At 44.2% G+C, this 17,872-nt stretch overlaps 1 protein-coding gene across 3 annotated transcripts in view; it reads right to left on the bottom strand.

Moving 5' to 3' along the window:
* The window catches only part of TSPAN18 (tetraspanin 18), a 171,391-nt gene that overhangs the window by 23,612 nt on the left and 129,907 nt on the right, over positions 1-17,872 (bottom strand). For all 3 annotated transcript variants that reach the window (XM_067557600.1, XM_067557598.1, XM_067557599.1), the window contains 4 exons: positions 15,119-15,208; positions 8,940-9,031; positions 8,061-8,255; positions 2,264-2,338 (listed from right to left, as the gene is read on the bottom strand). In XM_067557600.1, the coding sequence (XP_067413701.1) occupies positions 2,264-2,338; positions 8,061-8,255; positions 8,940-9,002 (333 nt within the window). In that variant the 5' untranslated portion in view covers positions 9,003-9,031; positions 15,119-15,208. The remainder of the gene's footprint in view (positions 1-2,263; positions 2,339-8,060; positions 8,256-8,939; positions 9,032-15,118; positions 15,209-17,872) is intronic.

The following is a 17,872-nucleotide window of genomic DNA, read 5'->3' as shown; positions in this document are numbered from 1 at the left end:
TCTGCCCCGTCCCCCTCCTCCTCCTTGCTATTCATGGCACAATTCTGTGAGTTGGGCTCTTCTGAGGTATCCATGGGGATCTGCAGGGTGCTGGCAAGGTTTCTGCTAAGTATGGCGTGCAGCTTGTTGTAAAAGCAGCAGTCTGCAGCTCAGCACCAGAGAGATTGTTGGCCTCCCGGCCTTGTGCTATGCCTGCTGCAGTTCCTTCACTTTCACACAGCTCTGCTGCTGATCCCTGTTGTCCCCCTTCACCCGCATCCCAGGCAATCATTTTGTAAATGCTACGTTTCTAGGACTGGATCCGTAGCTGTACCTGCACAGCCTCTTCTCCTCACAAGCCCAGGAGATCCAATACTTCCTGTCTACTCCAGGCCAGGGTGTGTCTGGAGCATGGAGTAGGCATGGTCAGCTGGGCAGTGACACACAACGATGAAGAGCTGCTAGGTGTGCTCACCAAGGTGGGCAATCAGGAAAAGGCATTTCAAAATAAGAGGAGGACAGTTTCTGGTCTCTGTGATTCCTGTGCAATAAAGGTCACAGTTGTGACCAGAGTGGTCACTATTGACCATTGTCGGACAGCTGCTGCAGGACTGTTAGGGTTGAGACAGCGTCTACAGTCACACTGCATCAATCTCAGTAGGTCAACCATGGCTCTACTCCATTCACAGAGGTGGTGTTATTGCATCACCATAAAGGTGTGCATACATCAGCCGGAGACAAATTTGAGTGTAGACACACGCACTAATAGGTCGACACAAGGCGACTTACGTCAACCTAACTTTGTATTGTAGATCAGGCTTTACGAGTGAGTACCATAAATGTGTGTGGGGTGTGGTGGTGCAGGGGATCCAGTGGAGGGACCCAAAGAGAGGTTGACCTGGACAGAATAATGGGCCAAGAAGATGATCTTACCAGCAGCATTATGAATGGGCCAGAGGGGGACAAGGTGAGCATCAGAAAGGCCGCAAGAAGTACAAGATGAGATATGAGGAGGACGTGCACAAGAAATTAGCAGTGTGGACAGAGTTTGGAAGGGTAGGTTCAATATACATATTAGTACATGATATATCAGAAAAGAAAGATATTTTAACCTGAACAGGACTTCATTGTAAAGCTCTTTTTTCTATGGGGATGAGCAACAGGCTCGCTGGATAAACTACACTTTCTTTTTTGAAAGGAATATTCACAATACGAAGTCTAGAGAGAGGATTTTGGGTTTTCAATTAATCAATCCAAATTCCTCCATGCACAGACTATACCACTCACAATGGTATCTGAATACCTTCTAGATCTAAGGTCACCTTACATACATCCTGAGCTCCCTGTCTTCTTTTATACACATTTTCAAAGAGATGCAATGACATCATCTAATTGATTCTCACAACACTCCTTGGAGGCCATTCTCAACTTGATGCTTTGCCTTTCTGATCACGAGCGCTAGATAACACGCTTCCTTCCAAGCCATGGTTTAGACAAGAGTGCACAAGGAAGGCAGCCACCCTGCTGGAGTACATATTGCAGTAGCCATTCTTAGAATTGATGGTCAGACTTAATTCTAACTGGGATTTGTTTATTTGGATTCTATAGGGCCCACCTGCCATGCTAGGTGCACCCCACAATTAAAACAATATAGAGTACAAATATTAAAATAGGGTCATTCTTCTAGGATAGCTAATGACAATGCAGCATGATGGGCTCTCATGCTTCCCCTCTGAGGTACACGCCCACCCCCTTCAAATTCTCAACCAATGTTTCACCCACAGTTTTCAGTGGTGTACTTATTTGGGCTGTTGCCCCCTTAGTGTGGAGTCCAAGATGGTGACAACAGGCAACAGAAGAGATGACGAACAACTCTGTGGGCTCTACTTGTTCCCTCAGGTGGTCTGAGAAAATGTCACTTCTCAGATCAGTAGTAAGTGTCCAACACTGAAGTGTAATCCAAACTTTGCTGCTCAGGCTCAAAATGGACTTCCGATACAGTGATATGCCTGCAGAAGAATCTGGACTCTGAAAAATTCAGCAGTTAAATACTTCCCCAGCATCCCTCCTGTGTATATAAACCACCTACCAAGCATATGTTAGGTTAGTTTATATCACTGGCTGGCTGGAAATTCTTCAGACCGAGGGTAATAACGAAGCTGGTTGGGTGATATTCTAAACAAACACTCGCTCAGCAGACACACAAACTAAAGCTGAGCTCCACACAGGCAAAACCCCTCTGGGGCTCAGAGTGCTTCCGTCATGTCCACCACATAATACTTACGTTTTCTCTGAAGATAAAAGCCAGGATTGCAGCTGAGAGCTCTGCCAGGAAGATTAACAAAATAAACATGAAGAACTGGAAGAAAAAGAAAAGAGGCAGACGGCCATTAGGTATGTGCCACAAACAGTAGGAACAAAGGTTTTCAGAATCACCAAAGTGACAGAGAAACGGAGAACAAAACATTTATTTTGTGTCAGTGAAAGGGTATAAAAACTAGGGAATACCCTAGGGCTGGTCTACACGCAGCATTTGTACCGCAGCAACTGTATTGGCTTAGGAACTGATATCATTAAAGCAGTACCACCCCCTAGTGCAGATGAAGTTATACCAGTATAAAGGTGTTCACACGGTACACCTTTTTCCTGTAAATTTAGGTATAGGCTGATATGAGCTCCTTGTAGTGACAGAACTATTTCCACACTGGGGGTTGTGCCACTTCAACTACATTGATTACTAAACTGATATAAAGTGGTACAAAGACTGTATATAGATTAGTCCTAAATGGGCTAAATCCCACAGCCCTAACTCACAAACACAACCATAGCAGTCAAGGAGATTGGGATTCAAAGACTTTAAGACCTGATTCTCACCACAGTAGGCCCCCCCCTTACATGGCTTCATCCTTAAAGGGAGCGTAAATGTAATTCTTTCAAGATTTAAGAACCTCAAGATGTTCTCAATGCCGGAGTGAGAACTCAGTAATGACTTAGGATTTGGCCTGATATAGGGAAGCGAAGAGTAAATAGTGGACACAGGCAGGACTGTACGACACAGAGGGTAATAAACATATGGAACAAGTTACCAATGCAGGTGGCTGCAGCAATAAATAGAAATGAACTCAAGTGGCACCTGGAATTGTTTCTGTGCAAGGAGAGCATTGAGGGACTTTCTGAAACAGCAGGAAGGTGGATGGGGTCAGAAGGCTTTTTCTTATCCCTAGACAATCTTTTATGAATGATGTCTGGAACATATTGCCTGTGATTTAGCAATATTTTTCAGCAGTAGAAAGAGAATTCAAACTCCCTCCTTGGAATGGACAAGATCACTTTTTTGGTGTCAATTATTAAAGTTGTAGATGATTTTTCCTATTAGATGATTGTATCCACTGCCTCCATTCCAATCTCCCTTCCTGCTCCTGACTGAATGGAAAGCAAAAGAAACAGCTCCTGAGTTCAGAGGACAAAACAGGAGTGATTAGAGGAGCAGGGTTTTAAATCTAATAGTTCCTATTGGTTCACCCACTGGCCCATTTAACTATATAATCTGTTTTTATTGGCTGCTAAAATGACTCACTCCCCCATTCAGAAAATTGCTTCTATTCTTAACTTCACAAGAGAGGAGAACCCAGAGGTAGTGATTAGAAAGAATGATACTGTGCAAATCTGCAGCACCATCCATCAAAGGATTTCCAAGTGCTTTTTTAGTTGAGTGTGATTAGCAGCATTGTTGAATTAGTTATCTATTCATTTATTGATTACTGGCAGACACACCTTCACCCAAACTCTAGTGCAGGCCCAGCACAGCAATGGATGCAGCTGCTCACAAATTATCTAAGCAATTGTAATGTGTCATTTATCATCCCCAAACTGGCTTACACTTGAACAGCGCAAACCTCTTGGACTTTCCACATTCATTGTAAAAATATTAATAGTGATCATTAGGGCTGGCTGGAAAACAAGAGTTCTATTTAAAAAGAATAAAATGAAAAAACAGAGGCTTTAAACTTTGTTTTTGTCCCCATCAGAGCAAAATAGAATTTTTTAAAAAATTTTGTGAAAAGGGGGAGAGAACAGCCATCCACCCACTCCAGAACAGCCAACAGCCCCGTGGGACACTAAGGTCCAAGTCCCTGCTGTGCATGATTTACATCCCAGATGAGTGCACGAGGCAACTTGCTATTTGCTATTCTGGGGTCAGTCTCTCTATCTAGTTTTGACTGCCTGAGAAATCTTCCCAACTAAAATCATATGCTTCCATAAACACTTTCCGTTTTGACTTATTGGCATTTTTCAGTTTCTTATCACTACATCTCAATTGCTAGTTGACATTTTAGCTCTTTTAGAACTTCAGCAATACAGTCCCCTGTCATCTGAAAGAGGAAGCAATTATCTCTCAGTCAAAGGACACAAACCTCAGGGTGACAATTGCACGCCGGGGGAGGGGGGAGGGGAGGAGGAGGGAGAGAAAGAGGGACTGATGATGCATCATTTTTAAAGAGAGGCAGGATGATATATGTATACATACACACATCTGGCTAAATCCACTCAGCTGAAGTCAACAGAACTTGCACCACTTACACCTGGGCTGAATTTGGCCCAATGGGGAAATGTTCTTCACAAGCAAAAAAAAAAAAAAAAAAATCCTGAAGTGTATTCATGCACTTGTATCAGACAAACATTCCCTCTGAGCAGTTTGTGCAGCATGCCACAGGTTAGTTTGTTTCTAATGTGCAGAAGGCCTGAGCATGCTGCTTTGTGTGTCCAAATGCTGAGATAGCTTGATGCGTCCAGAAGCACTTGGTGCAACAGGTTGAATACAACAGCGAGGTTTCTTACCGATATCGAACAGCACCAAGAAAAACAAAAGGTTCCACAAAAACAGAGACCAAAACTTAGAACTTCTCTGCAGGAGCGTCTCCCTCATTCACCCTTGTCTCTGTGATCCTCTTGCCTCATGTTTACATTGGAGCTAAAAGCTTCAGATATGCATTATGCATCAGTGTGAAATCTCTCTTAGGCAGTTCTGACTCATCAATTTTTGAACAACTTTGTACATGGACTTGATTTTATCAAGTACCTTCCCTTCCCAACCCCCACCCACTGCCTTTGGAACTACACCTCCCCAACTCCTGCACGGATACTCCAGTCTCACAGGGATACATTTACAGATTTGCCTTTCCATCACCTAAAGACAAACTCCCTCCAGACTCTTGGTTCCCACAGTTCTTTCAAGCTTTCCAAATTCCAAAGTATATGCTGGGAATGCATCTGATACTAAAGTGACATCACCACACCCACCTAAACAGGTGTTTTATTGCTGGTAGTCAATAATAGGATAAAAGGTTCTTAAACAGCAGTTTGACTTTGCTACCTAAACATCTCGAATTATCTTGAGCCAGGGAACATGCTAATTCCTCACGAGATGGTTACACTTAACTATCACTGCTGCATAGCCCTATGTTACTTCCACCCTACATATTTCTCAGATTCCCAGTGTAAAATAAAATAATAATAAAAGCAAATAAATAAAGCAGCAGGGCTCAGAATTATCTCTGAGAAACAGAAAAATAATAACTATGAAATTGCCTGCACTGTAATATAACTAGAACACTAGGGACAATATTCAGCCATGGTGTAACTCCACTGATGTCTCATCGAGCACACAGGTTGACACACAGCCTGGATAGTCCTAAATTAAAAAGACACTGCACCAATCACATAGCAAAAAATGGCCCAAGATTTCTCCTCACATGTGACTGAAGTTCTAAATCTCATAAGGACTGGGTTTCAATTAGTCTCTTACTTATGGGACCTGATTCTCCACTTCAGTACATCAAGTTCATGCCGTAGCGCCATTGACTTCAGTGGATTTATTCCTGGTCTTCACTAGGGTGAGTGAAGGAAGGATCAAACCAGTTGACTCCCAGAAGGGGAGCAAGTGCTGTTATCAAAGAAGGAATTTGGGAAGGGGTTGGGTAGGAAAGAAAAGGAGAATTTAGCTCAGTGGAGTCTGTTAGTTCTCCAGGGATATTGCTAGCTTCTCCTTCGGCCAGTTTAATGTTCACATTCTGGTAAAATTAGAGACAGGCTTCTATGTTGTGCTAAGGGGGAGTGACTCCTGGTGCTTCTGCAGGGCTCTGTGAGTAAGATATGGTTACAAAACACACTGGAAAATCAAGATTTAAAAACAACCAACAAACTCTGAGGGAAAAACAGAAGGCTGAACTTGATAAAAACAAGAAACAAAACAACAGAGCTCTGTGTTCAGTCATGTAACTGGGAATGTTTTCCAGTAAGAGATAATGGCAGGAAACCCTGCAGGATCAGTTCTTGCGGCAGAAGTAAAAAATGGCTATTTTAGTGGTGAAAGGGTTCTAAACAGTGCATGATGCTCACGCTGAGTTTAAGGTTTAACCCTGTATTCATAGGAAAATTGGTCAATGAAGCTATTAAATCTGGGATATTTAAGAAGTGGAGAGGATGTATATTGGATTAACCACCCATCTAGATATGCAATGGAAAGTCCACCAAGCAGATATGAGCTAGGAGGTTTATACTGACAGACAGGACTTCGCTACAGATACTCTACTCTGCACATTCCCTTTATTTGAAGTGGCTCAGTAGGAAATTTACTCAAGTTCATGACTTGCCCAATTTGGCTTGCAAAATGCTTGTAAGGGCTACTTAATTATTCCCATGCTCAGAGTAAGGAAAATGTTCATGTTCTACATCAGAAGGGAATGGGTGGGGGCAATCTGTAGTTCTATGTGCATGAGTACGTGTCGTAATGATTTGGCTCATCCGTGGGTGAGCTCATACTACAGCCTTCTGCTAGATGGAATCAGAACTCCTCAGATGTGTGTGATGGGCCCTATTACTACAGAAAGCTGAAGGAGATTCTCCTCTAGCTCACGTAATAGAGGTCATTCCTTTTGAAGCGGGAAGATGAGACTTCTTCCTCTGCTGCTGCCATGAAATTCTGAGAGACCATAATGCACAAAGGAGTTAAAAATGCTTGGTGGCCATAGTTTTGGTACATTATGAATGTGCATCCCTGAATGCAGCCTGCGTTGAGGATAAACAGGCATATGTGCTTAATACACAGGTGTAAAATGATATACCCTCTCAACTGGGCCTGGTGCTACACTCCCAGAACTCCAGTCCAAGTTCCCTGTTTGCTACCAATTCAAAGGTGTTGGGGACAATCTTTAAAGTCTGGGACCTGTTTACCTGAGAGCCTGCCTTTTACCTCACATCTTATCACAGCAATTAAGGTTGGCTGGGATGCTCTTGCTGATGGCCCCTGTGGCTGAACACACTGGAACAGGCAGAACTGCTTTCTCACTTGGCGGTTCTGCTCTTTGGAACTCAATGCCTTTGCAGATCGGACAGTGGCCAAGTCTGGCAATTTCCAGAGATAGTTTTCATTCATTTAGAACATGGCTAATTTTGCTTATTTCCTTTTGTGATAATGGTGCCAGGACTTCCTCCTCCACTCTGAAGATTTGGGACTGATTCTCCAGTTCGTCACTTGGTATATAGTAAACTTAAACAGCACGAGATTCCCACAGGAGAATTTCCCCCCCGTGCACAGGGAGAATCACTGCTGGCTCAAAGCTGGCAGAAGCATCTCCTGTAACTCCCCATTATTGGGAACACATAAAGGGAAGGGAAGGAAGAGGGTGTTGCAAGGAAGGCGAGGGAAGGGAAGATGTGGTAGAGTGAGGCTCCACTACACCTGATTCTCCACTAGCATAAGGTTCTTGAGGGACTGCATGACTGGCACAAATTAAAACTGCCCCCTGCATCGATAACTTATGCCAGAGCTAGGCAACTGAGTGTCAGACCCCGTCTCCACGAGCTCACACAGAGCTTGGGCACAGGGGAGAATCAAGTTGTTTGCATTTCTGACTGTGTATTAAAGTGCTTTAAACCCTACTAACTGCGTAACAGAAGAAAGGCTGCAATGAGACATGGTCATCTGTGCCAGCATCACATGATCACCCTCCCCAACAAAACACCATAGCCCATGCTTTGTGAGCACACTAGAGTGACTGAGGAAACGTTGGGACACTTACAAAAAGCAGGAGGCATTTGTTCTCACGGACGGCACCGCAGCAGCCGAGAAAGCCCAGCAGGAAGAGCATTGCTCCCATGGCCAGCATGATGTACGCCCCCGTGAAGAGCAGGGGGTTGGCAGCCACTATCTCTCGAAATCCGGTAGGATCCACAATGACCCAGATCCCAACGCCCAGCAGGCAGGTCCCTCCCAGCTACCATGGGAGAGAGAGAGAGAGCAGGAGAGGAAAAGAGGAGAGAGTTATTAAACTGATGACAGACTGGATTCTTCAGCACATTCTCTGCAAAGCGGGTGATTCTGATTATGAACAGTGCAGTCCTTCCCACAGCTCTCTCCCTTCATTTTTCCATTATTGGGAACACATAAAGCAAGCAGCATCTTTGTTTCTTAAGACTTACCATGTCACCTGCTCCAGCTGTTTATTACTCCCTACGTAAAGTGACAAGGCCAAGTCCTCGTCTCTGTGCACAGCTGGAGTCACTATATTTACATGGGAGGGAAAGGAATCCTACCCTCAACAGTTATTGTGTTTCCCTACATAGGAAGAAACAGCCAGTGGTTACACCAGCCTGGACTAGAACCTTATTCCTTAAGCACTACAAACATAGGCCCTGTTAGATGTTGGCAGTAGTATTCTCTCTGTGGGCTCACTGCCGGCTAAGTCAAACTCTGAGCTGGCTAGTTGAATGTGGAACTGTACACTTTTCAGTCATGGTTAATACAAAGCCTAAGGGATCTTCTGCATCATGGAGACTTTGCCAAAGCACAGCAGGTCCTGTCAGCCCATCCACAAGGAACACAAGGGAGCTAGAGACTGACAGAAAATGAGAGGGCAAGGGGGAGAGACAGCAGGGGGAGAGATTTCCAGAATACTTACAAATATGAAGAAATTGAAAACAAACATCAGGTACTTCATGCAGCTCAGACAATCCCCTTCCATGGTCTCCAGGTTGCTCGATCCAATTATTCCTTCAAAACAACAATGCTTTCTTAGCACATACTCCTGTTACCTGAGTGTCATAAGCCAGATTCGCCTTCTATTTCCCCAAGGCCCTATGCAATTCATTACGCAGAAGAGCTCATTTCTTACAGGGTAAAAGGAGGTAATGATCACTGCTAATATCCAGCATGTTCTCCCCAGAGTGTGGGGACTGGAATGGGAGAGGGAAGGTGAAGATTGCAACTGACCAAAACAATCCTTTGCCCAAGGGCCGGGCCATAGACTGCAGCTCACCCTACCCAGGGCTCGAGCCTGCATGTGTTTGCTTATCTACCTTCCTGGGGCTAGGCTATAAACCACTTCCCCGCCCCGCTGAGGGTTGTTTCCCACTGAGGGCCCGTCCCTGCCCGAGGGCCGGGCCATAGACTGGTAGCACGCCCCGTGGGAGAGAGATTATTTCCCAAAAAGGGGCGACCTGAGCCCAGGCTCGCCCTACTGAGGGCTGGAGATGGCTCCTTAAGTTGGACTCCCCAAAGCCGTAGGCGCTGGGAGGTGTGGCCTCCCTCTGAGATTGACTCCAAGGGGGAGTCCCCAGTGCCGCCCTCTACAGGGGACACACTACACTTACCAATACACAGGGCACTGTGCACACCTGACTGCATGGCCTAAGAATCCTGCACTCACAGGCAAATCCTAGGTCAGATCCTCTGCAGGCATAAATTGACATAGCTCCATTGACTTCAACACAACCATATGGAAGCAGAGCATAGGGAGCGTGGAGCGCATTCAGAGGGCTTGCAATGCCTGTATACCATGAAGCTCAGTTCTGTATAGGCTCATTTGGTGGAGGAATGGCAACAGGGATGAGGAAATGTTCAGGGCAGATTTTAGACGCTAAGGGAGAAGTGGGAGCAGGGATGATGGAGCCAGGACTAGGAGGATCAGCCTGCTGGAGCAGGGGCAGAGGATTCACAGATCAGCAATAGCTGATCTGGAATCCGGTGATTCCTTCCCACAGCCTGTGTACTCAGGCCGGGGGCCTTATTCTCAGCTCGCATAAATTGCCCTAGCTCCACTGAAGTCCTGGTGCCACCACACGCCACCTTGCACTGTTCCGTTGCGGGCAGAGCCCAAGGACACAGATGTGGCAGGATTTGTTCGTAAGAGAAAATACAAAGGGCACCTGAACTGGCTGTGTGACTCCATGTGTGAACTAGATCGCAAGCTCCTCGCCAGCAATTTATTATTATTTAGTATTTACACCTAGCAGCCCAATCAGGGCTCTCTTGTAGCAAGCAGGTGCTATTAAAACACAGAGGAAGAAAACCCCTACCCCAAAGTGCTTACAGTGTAACAAGGTGATGGTGTCTCCACATACGTGTGAACATCACAGAGCACCCCAATGGCACAGCAAATAATAATAAAGCAGCCCCTATTAAGGCCAAAGGAATTACAAGTGGTGCAGCTCATGCAGGTGCATGCACATGTGTGCAAACACATAGGTGCCCGGTTTTACTTGGCTCCCTGAAGTATACTCCTAACTGGAAATGAGCCTATAGAGTCTTTACTCTTCCCTGTTTCTAAAAAATCCTGCCTCCAACTACATACTATATTTGAATTGAGCCTGTTGAAACCCCCCTCCCTTTCCCCGCCCCAGCACACATTATCCAAGGTATTGAGGAACAATTTTCACAGACCCAGCAATAAATCCTCTCCTTTCGCTCATTGTTTTTACTAATCCATAGAACTTGGAGCTGCTGTATAGCTGCAGCATGGTCCATTCCTCCGTGACCATGGTAACTGATCTGCTTTAGCAAAGCTGCTCAGAGAAGCCCTTGGCAGGCTGCTCTCCCAGCAAGGGGCAGCCTCAGGTAAACAACAGAGGTCACACAGTGTTTTTGTTTGCTGCACAGTGTCTAACTAGTTTAAAAATTAAATTAGTCCCTTCCTGTCTTTATAATAGAAGAACAGGGACTTCTGAAATGTGCGTGCACACCCCTCCATCCCCCCGAAAAAGCACAAAGGTGCTATGGCACATGCACAATTGCTTTCCCCCTGGATTCCTGCTATGCAGGGAGCAGCGTGGCAGAGAACCACTATGCTGGCTCTATACCACCCTGGAATTTCCCCTACTCAGAGAGACTCTTCAGACGACCAGTTAAATCAGCTTTGCAGCTACTTTGTGCTGCTGGAGCAACACACAGAAGCTGGAGTGGCCCTGAGAATCAGGGCCAGTATATTTCTGAAAAGGCTGATTCACTGACTGATATGGAAAGTAACTATTCCCCCCAACAACGGCTTGATGGAGTCTCACATCAATGTCGATGTACAAGGATTTAGCAACTGCTATAAATGAACACACATATGTGAGGTCAGATCCGCACAAGAGTTGCAAACACAGTCACATGTGGTGCAGACAAGACTGTCTGTGTCTATTGCAGGCTATTGTATCCTTGCTTTGTGCTGTTCATAAGGTGTTAATGTGCCTTACCTCAAATCAGTTAATGGAGACATGACCCTACCTTGCTATGTTGTGGGCCATTGCTTCCCAGTTGCTGGGGTCAACAGGTCATGCTTTCAAGTTTGACATCAGTGTGTCTTTATATAATTTGTACTGGCTACCCTGGGAACGAGTGCCATGCTTTAGCTGACCATAAAATATTGCCTTGGATATTCTTGAGTCAGTCATATGAATGAGATGCCCAGACAAATGCACTTGAACTTTTATCAGCATGTTTGAATGCAAGACATCCAACGGCAGTTAAGGATTTAGATATTGCCACTCTTGTTCTACCATGACCCTGCAAACAGACAAAGACTGTGTATATGGAACTAATCATGTTTCCTAATGTGGTGGCAACATGTTGTCCATGTCTCACAACCATGTAGAAATGTTGTAAGCATGGCTGCCTGATACACATTTAGCTTAGTGCTTATTTGAACGCCTCTATCATTCCACAGATGGTGTGACAGCATTCCAAATGCAGAGCTGGTCTTAGCTGTATGACGGGTAATCTCATCGATTGTAGCATTCTGTGACAGCAGATTCCCTAGGTAGCAAAACTTCACCATGGGGGTTGGCGGCTAGTTAAAGCTTTCAATTCTGTAAATCGTGAGAGACTTTGGACTCTCTTGTTCATCTTTGGATGCCCTGCAAAATGTATTAATATCCTGCAAGTTCAATGCCTACCCATGCCTTCTAAATTATGATGAATCTAGTAGAAAAAGAGATAAGGTGGGAGTCAAACCTAGCTGTACTCTAGCCACAGCAACTCTGCTTTATACACACCTCCATCACAGCACAGACCCCATCAGAAGCTTGGCCTAGTGGTCTAAGCACAGGATTGAGAGCCAGCAACTCCTGAGTCTAATGCCAGTTCTGACATTGGCATGTTATGTAAACTTGGGTAACCTGCTTCACCTCCCTGTCTCACTTTCCCCATCTATTTTTACCTACTGCCCAAGAAGTGAATTCTTCAGACCTCTACAGATTTACTACAGCTGAGGATCTGGCCTATTCTTCTTTTAAAGCTAAACTGACAATTCCATACCTTGCTCTTTATTTATTTATGCCCATTCTGCATGTTATAGCATTTTTTTTGCTGAGTAGGGCAGCCAGACTTGATATCTAATGAGTATTCAAGACTTGAAAACATGACTGCCAGGGCCAGCTGCCACGTGAAGTCAGAATAGGCGGTGGCCTATGGCAGCAAAAATGTTTACTGAATAAGTTCTGACAGGTAGATATTTTCTAATTTGACTAGGGCAACCAGCACCCCCAAAGCTCGTGGCAAATCTCGGCTCTGAATTCACCTCTGCAAGTTCTCAGTGCCACCTGGCTTTACACACAAAGCACAACAAACAAAAACAAGAGGGCCAACTTGGCACTGCTGTGAGATGGGGAACACACACAGTATGCCTTTACAAATTCAGAAAGTCCTTCAACTCAATGTTCAGTCAGCAGCAACAGTCTCTGTCTCTGCTGGTGAAGCCAAGAACAGAATATATTAGTGCCAGCATCTGTCATTTGAGATCAAGGCAATCCTTCAAACACCTCACTGAATGGATTTGAGAAAGGGTCAGTGCTAGGTTCAGGATGCTGTTCTACAGGCCTGCAGCTTGCAGAGACCCTCAAACTCTAACTTCGAGAGCCATATCAAATCTCCATTTCAGATACCAATCTGAAAGAGATCACCATTAAACCCCAGGCCATATTCACTACAGTGCTTCGTCTGCTTGGAATGCTCCAGCAATGTGAGTCAACCATAATCCTGGTTTATCCAGCCAGTTAAACTGAGTTTACGAATGGTTTGTGTCATCAAAGAGCATACCACTGAATTCGACTCTCTGCAACTATCCAGAGTTACAACACAGTGGTATCTGCAGTACTACATCTGTACTTCAGTGAGGGATTTCTAATCATTCCATAGGGTGACTGTTGATTTTTTTTTAACAACTACTGCATATTGACTGAAGCTGAGGCTTTTAGTGGAAAATTGTTGATGATAGGTTCCTAAGATAAAACCACTGACAAATTACTGAGGCTATCCTCGCTGAAAGTCATTTCTGACGCATTGAAAGTCATTTCTTTTTTAATCACACACAATGCATATTCTGTCCCCAGGTTTTATTATACCCCATAGAGATGTCTTCTTCCCCTAAATGTACTACAGATTCAGTTATCTTCTGCAGACGGGGAGTTCATGTTACATGATCCTCTAATTAAGCACCAGACAGAGCTCTAGAAGTCAGTGGATAAGAGACCCTTTTCCTTAATTTGTCCAGTCTCCAACTCCTATTTACATGACACTTTTGTCTTTATTCAAAATGTGGTTTCATGGTTTCAAACTGTTTTATCTTTATGTGTGTGCTACTTTGTTTGCTGTCTCCCCTTCTATGGACTGTGCCTTACAATATGGTGGTGAAGCTTACAGAGAAGCAGGAGAGCCGGGAAATGTGGCCCAAGTGTTGCAGTAAGCTTGGAACAAATTTCAGTATTTCAAATTAGATGCATTTTTGTCTTCCTCCTATGCCAATTTATCTTCCTCCCTCAAACTCCACATATCACTCTCTCTGTCTGTGACATCTATCTCTTCTTGGATGTCTCTTCATCACCTTAAACTTAAATATGGCCAAAAGTCAGCTCCTTATCTCTTCCTCTGAAAATCTCCCTACACACTCCCATTTGCTGTCACTGTCACAATCCTCCCTGTCACTTACGTTTATAGCCTGGTGTTCAGCTTCGACCCCACTCTCCCTCTTGCCCAACACATCCAGGCCACGTCCAACTCTTCCTGTTGCTTCTTCCTCCACAATGTCTCTAAGATCTGCCACCCAGTCAGAATTCTCATCTAGGCCTTCATCATCTTCAGTCTTTATTATTGTAACCTCTACATCGCCCCCTCTAATCCATTCAAAACTCAGGTGCCTAATACAGTGTTTCTCAGCCTTTTTGATACCAGGGACTGGCTTGCTGCCTTCCTAAATTATATCAGGGAGATCTCGGGTCCATGGACTAGTCGTTGGAAAACCACTAATCTGATCATTCCCCTCACTGATCCCTCTGCTGGTGCCCTCTGTTTCACTACATCAAATTCAAGCACCATTCAAGCTCACCTTAAGGTTCTTCAGAACTTGGTTTCTCCCTGCTTCTCTACTCATCTCTTATCACATTGTCCTCTGCCTCAGACACCCATCTTGTACAGACATCTCTGTACCTTCCTCAAGCATGAAACATCCTCCCAGAATTGTTTCATAAGGTCACCCTTCCCTCCCTCTTCAAATTCCTCTACCTAGGTGTGTGAGAGAGAGGCACAAATGCACAGTGATCGGATTCAGCACACCTGCACCAGCAGGGAGGGAGTTCCTCACTGAGATGGGAATTCTCTGTTACCTGTCTCCAGCCCCTTTATGCCACTTTGGTAATGCGAAGTGGACTGGATTTGGTTAGCTGCATCTCTCACAAGAGAACACGCTATAACCTGTTTGTGCCTTCCATGAAACTCTCTTACAAGAGCAGAAATATTCCTCTAGGAAGAACAGCAGACACATACATATCAGACGCCAGAAGAAAGCCTTTTGGGTTGTAGAAGAAAAGAGTAAATTAAAAATTTCACCTATGTAGATCTTGGGGCTTCAAACACGATGCCTTTTCTGACCTCTACTGGTCTGTGCACTCCATGTATCTTTTATTGGCCAAGCTCGTCCTATAAGAAATAAATATTCAATTACTGCAAAAGTCAATAAAATACAATCATATTAAAGAAACCATTTATTAAAACACACCAACCTGATGTTTACACTTCATCTAATTGCATCCTTAATTTGGTGCACATTAGCAATAATGAAAAGCTTTTAGCACCCTGCAAAGCATCCAATTTCTTTGGGGTGGTTAGATATCCAAAGATCATATCTACATACACATACATACATACATAAACCCTACTACAGTATTAGATTTAATAACAGCAGCACTTTCAATATTTTACAGGATCCTGATGCAAATTTTAATCTGCAGCAACTTTACAAGCCATTTACTGGGAAAATGAAACAGGCAGAGGAGTAGCTATAGAATGTTTCTGTGTGAAGTGTGGTCTAGTTGTTAGAGAGGCAGATTGGGATTCCTTGGTTTTATCCTTGATTCTGCAAATTACTTTTCATGCATACTTGGGCAAATTACTTCACTTCTCTGTGCCTCAGTTTCACCATCTGTGAAAGGGAGAAAATGATACTACTACTTACGTGCTTAGAGATATTGAATAAAAGGCCTTATAAAAACAAGAGTATGCAGAAAGACAGACAGTCAGATAGACATCTAGATACTCAGACTGACATACCAGAGCTGAGCAAATAATTCACAATTAACAAATTTCTTCAGTGAATCTAACCTTTTCATTTCTGCCCATGTGGTATCTGCAAGCAGATCACAACTTCCTCTGATCTATTAATTGTTCAAATGTAAGTAAACATCTTTTGCACAGGCAGGTGGTGAGCTAAGACTACAATTATGCAAAAATGCCTGTTTTACTGTTACTTTTTCTGTTCACCCTCTCACCAGTTTCATCCACTTGTTTAATTTCGTCACAATCTGAGACAGTGAGCTCTCAGTGGCAGGGACTGCCTTTTATAATTGTTTGTATAGCACCTCCTGCAATAAGACCCTGATCCTCTGTTGGATCCTCTAGGCATCACTGTAATTCAAATTAATCTTTTCAAAGTTGTTTTTAGTCTGTAGTTGATCACAGATTTTTTAAACCCAAGATGAGCTGCTTAGCTGTGAGTGGTCAGATCAGTCGTATGGGGGGTATTCCTGTTTCCTGACCGGATAAAGGTACATACTTGAGTTTGCAAATTTAAAATCAGTTTTCCACAAATACTTGTGCATGTGACTTTGAAATTTGCCTTCTGTGAATGTTTCTGCCAGTAATACTCTATCACTTAATATTTGTGGAAAGTGAACACAAAAGGGGCTCAATGTGGTTGAAGCAAATTAATTTTAAATTGTAATTAATATTCACATTCTTCCGCATTATTCCCTTTGCTTTCACACTGTCCCTCTCTGTTCCTCAGTAGCTCACTCACTCTCTCTTTTTCTTGTGCTGCTTCAGCCTTTATATTGCACATGTCTGAGTGGCATATTTCTTCACTCACTCCACCACGTGATACCAAAAGTACAGGGGTAGCTGCCGGTTGGTGGAGAAGATGGCTCTAACTTTTCATTTGGAGATGTCGCTGTGCTATATAAACCTATCATTAAGAAAATAACGAGACTGATAGGATTCCTATTCCTGCTGTGCATGCAACAAATTACAGAGGCCTGCGTGGGAGGGGATATTTTATTTTTTCTAAAGTCACAATATTTTAAAGGAATAACAATACTACACAGAGGAAAAACGGAGATGCTTCAGTAGGTAGCAGCAGGTGCTGTGTCGCTAGAGATGAAAGAAAGTGATAGATGACAGACAAGAGCCAGGCTCCACTCTCACTCTGTGGTCTGGAAGGGCAGGAAGTCCCTGCCAAACAGACTCTTTCAGGTTAATAGCTATGATTTAGTCATTAAGGCAAATTACAGCAAGTGTAAAACCACTGGGCCTAATTGTGACTGAAGCAGGAAGTGGTTTAATTAGAGTTTCTGGGAGAAACACAGGAGTTGCCAGAGCTATGGAAGGCTCCTTGTTTGGAAGGCTCAATGCCAAGGCCACCCTGCCTAGTCTTGGTGAGTGTGTACACTGTCGACACACAATCCTATCACATCACACAGCTCCTAACACCACTGCATCAAGTTTCGCTGATCAGTTTATCAGTCTGCTCGTCTCCCCTTCTCCCCCATCCTTTGCTTTGAGCTCAGTGCCCTGGAAGGGTTTTTGATTAAGGAAACACTGCTAAGCTTATATATTAAACCCTTTTACTGTCACACCCCTTGGAGGACAGTAAGAGAGGCAGAGCAAAGAGAGAGGGCTCACGGAGTGGGAGCGGCTGCTTTGGGAAATTGGCAGTAAGTGAAACAAGAAACCTATAAAGGTCACAAGGGTGGAGAAAGTAGTTCTAGGCCACATATAATTCCATAGACTCCTAGACACTTCATAGAGCAGGGCTAAGGCCAGGTGATTGGCTTTTGGGTCATGCAGTCACAAAGTATCTTGGTGCAGTAGAGCATCAGTGCAAACCAGCTGCTGCCAGTCCCTTTGTTCCCACCACATGCACAGTCTGTGCAGAAGGTAGGGAAATGGAGACATACACCTGGTCCAATGCCCCTTCAAGGGGCAGGCAGCAGCTAGGAGACATGTGCCTTCTGGATGTTTGCCAGAGGTCAGTGCCTTTATGATGGAAAAGACGAGGGAGAAATTTTCATGGATCTGGGCCCAGTTTAA

This window comes from Emydura macquarii, unplaced genomic scaffold (genome assembly GCF_026122565.2).
Source record: "Emydura macquarii macquarii isolate MOO-44397 ecotype Brisbane River unplaced genomic scaffold, CSIRO-AGI_Emac_v2 contig_1876, whole genome shotgun sequence".
NCBI classification, from domain to species: domain Eukaryota; kingdom Metazoa; phylum Chordata; order Testudines; family Chelidae; genus Emydura; species Emydura macquarii.
Note: the sequence above shows the minus strand (reverse complement) of the source record. Positions and strands in the feature narration are given on the sequence as shown.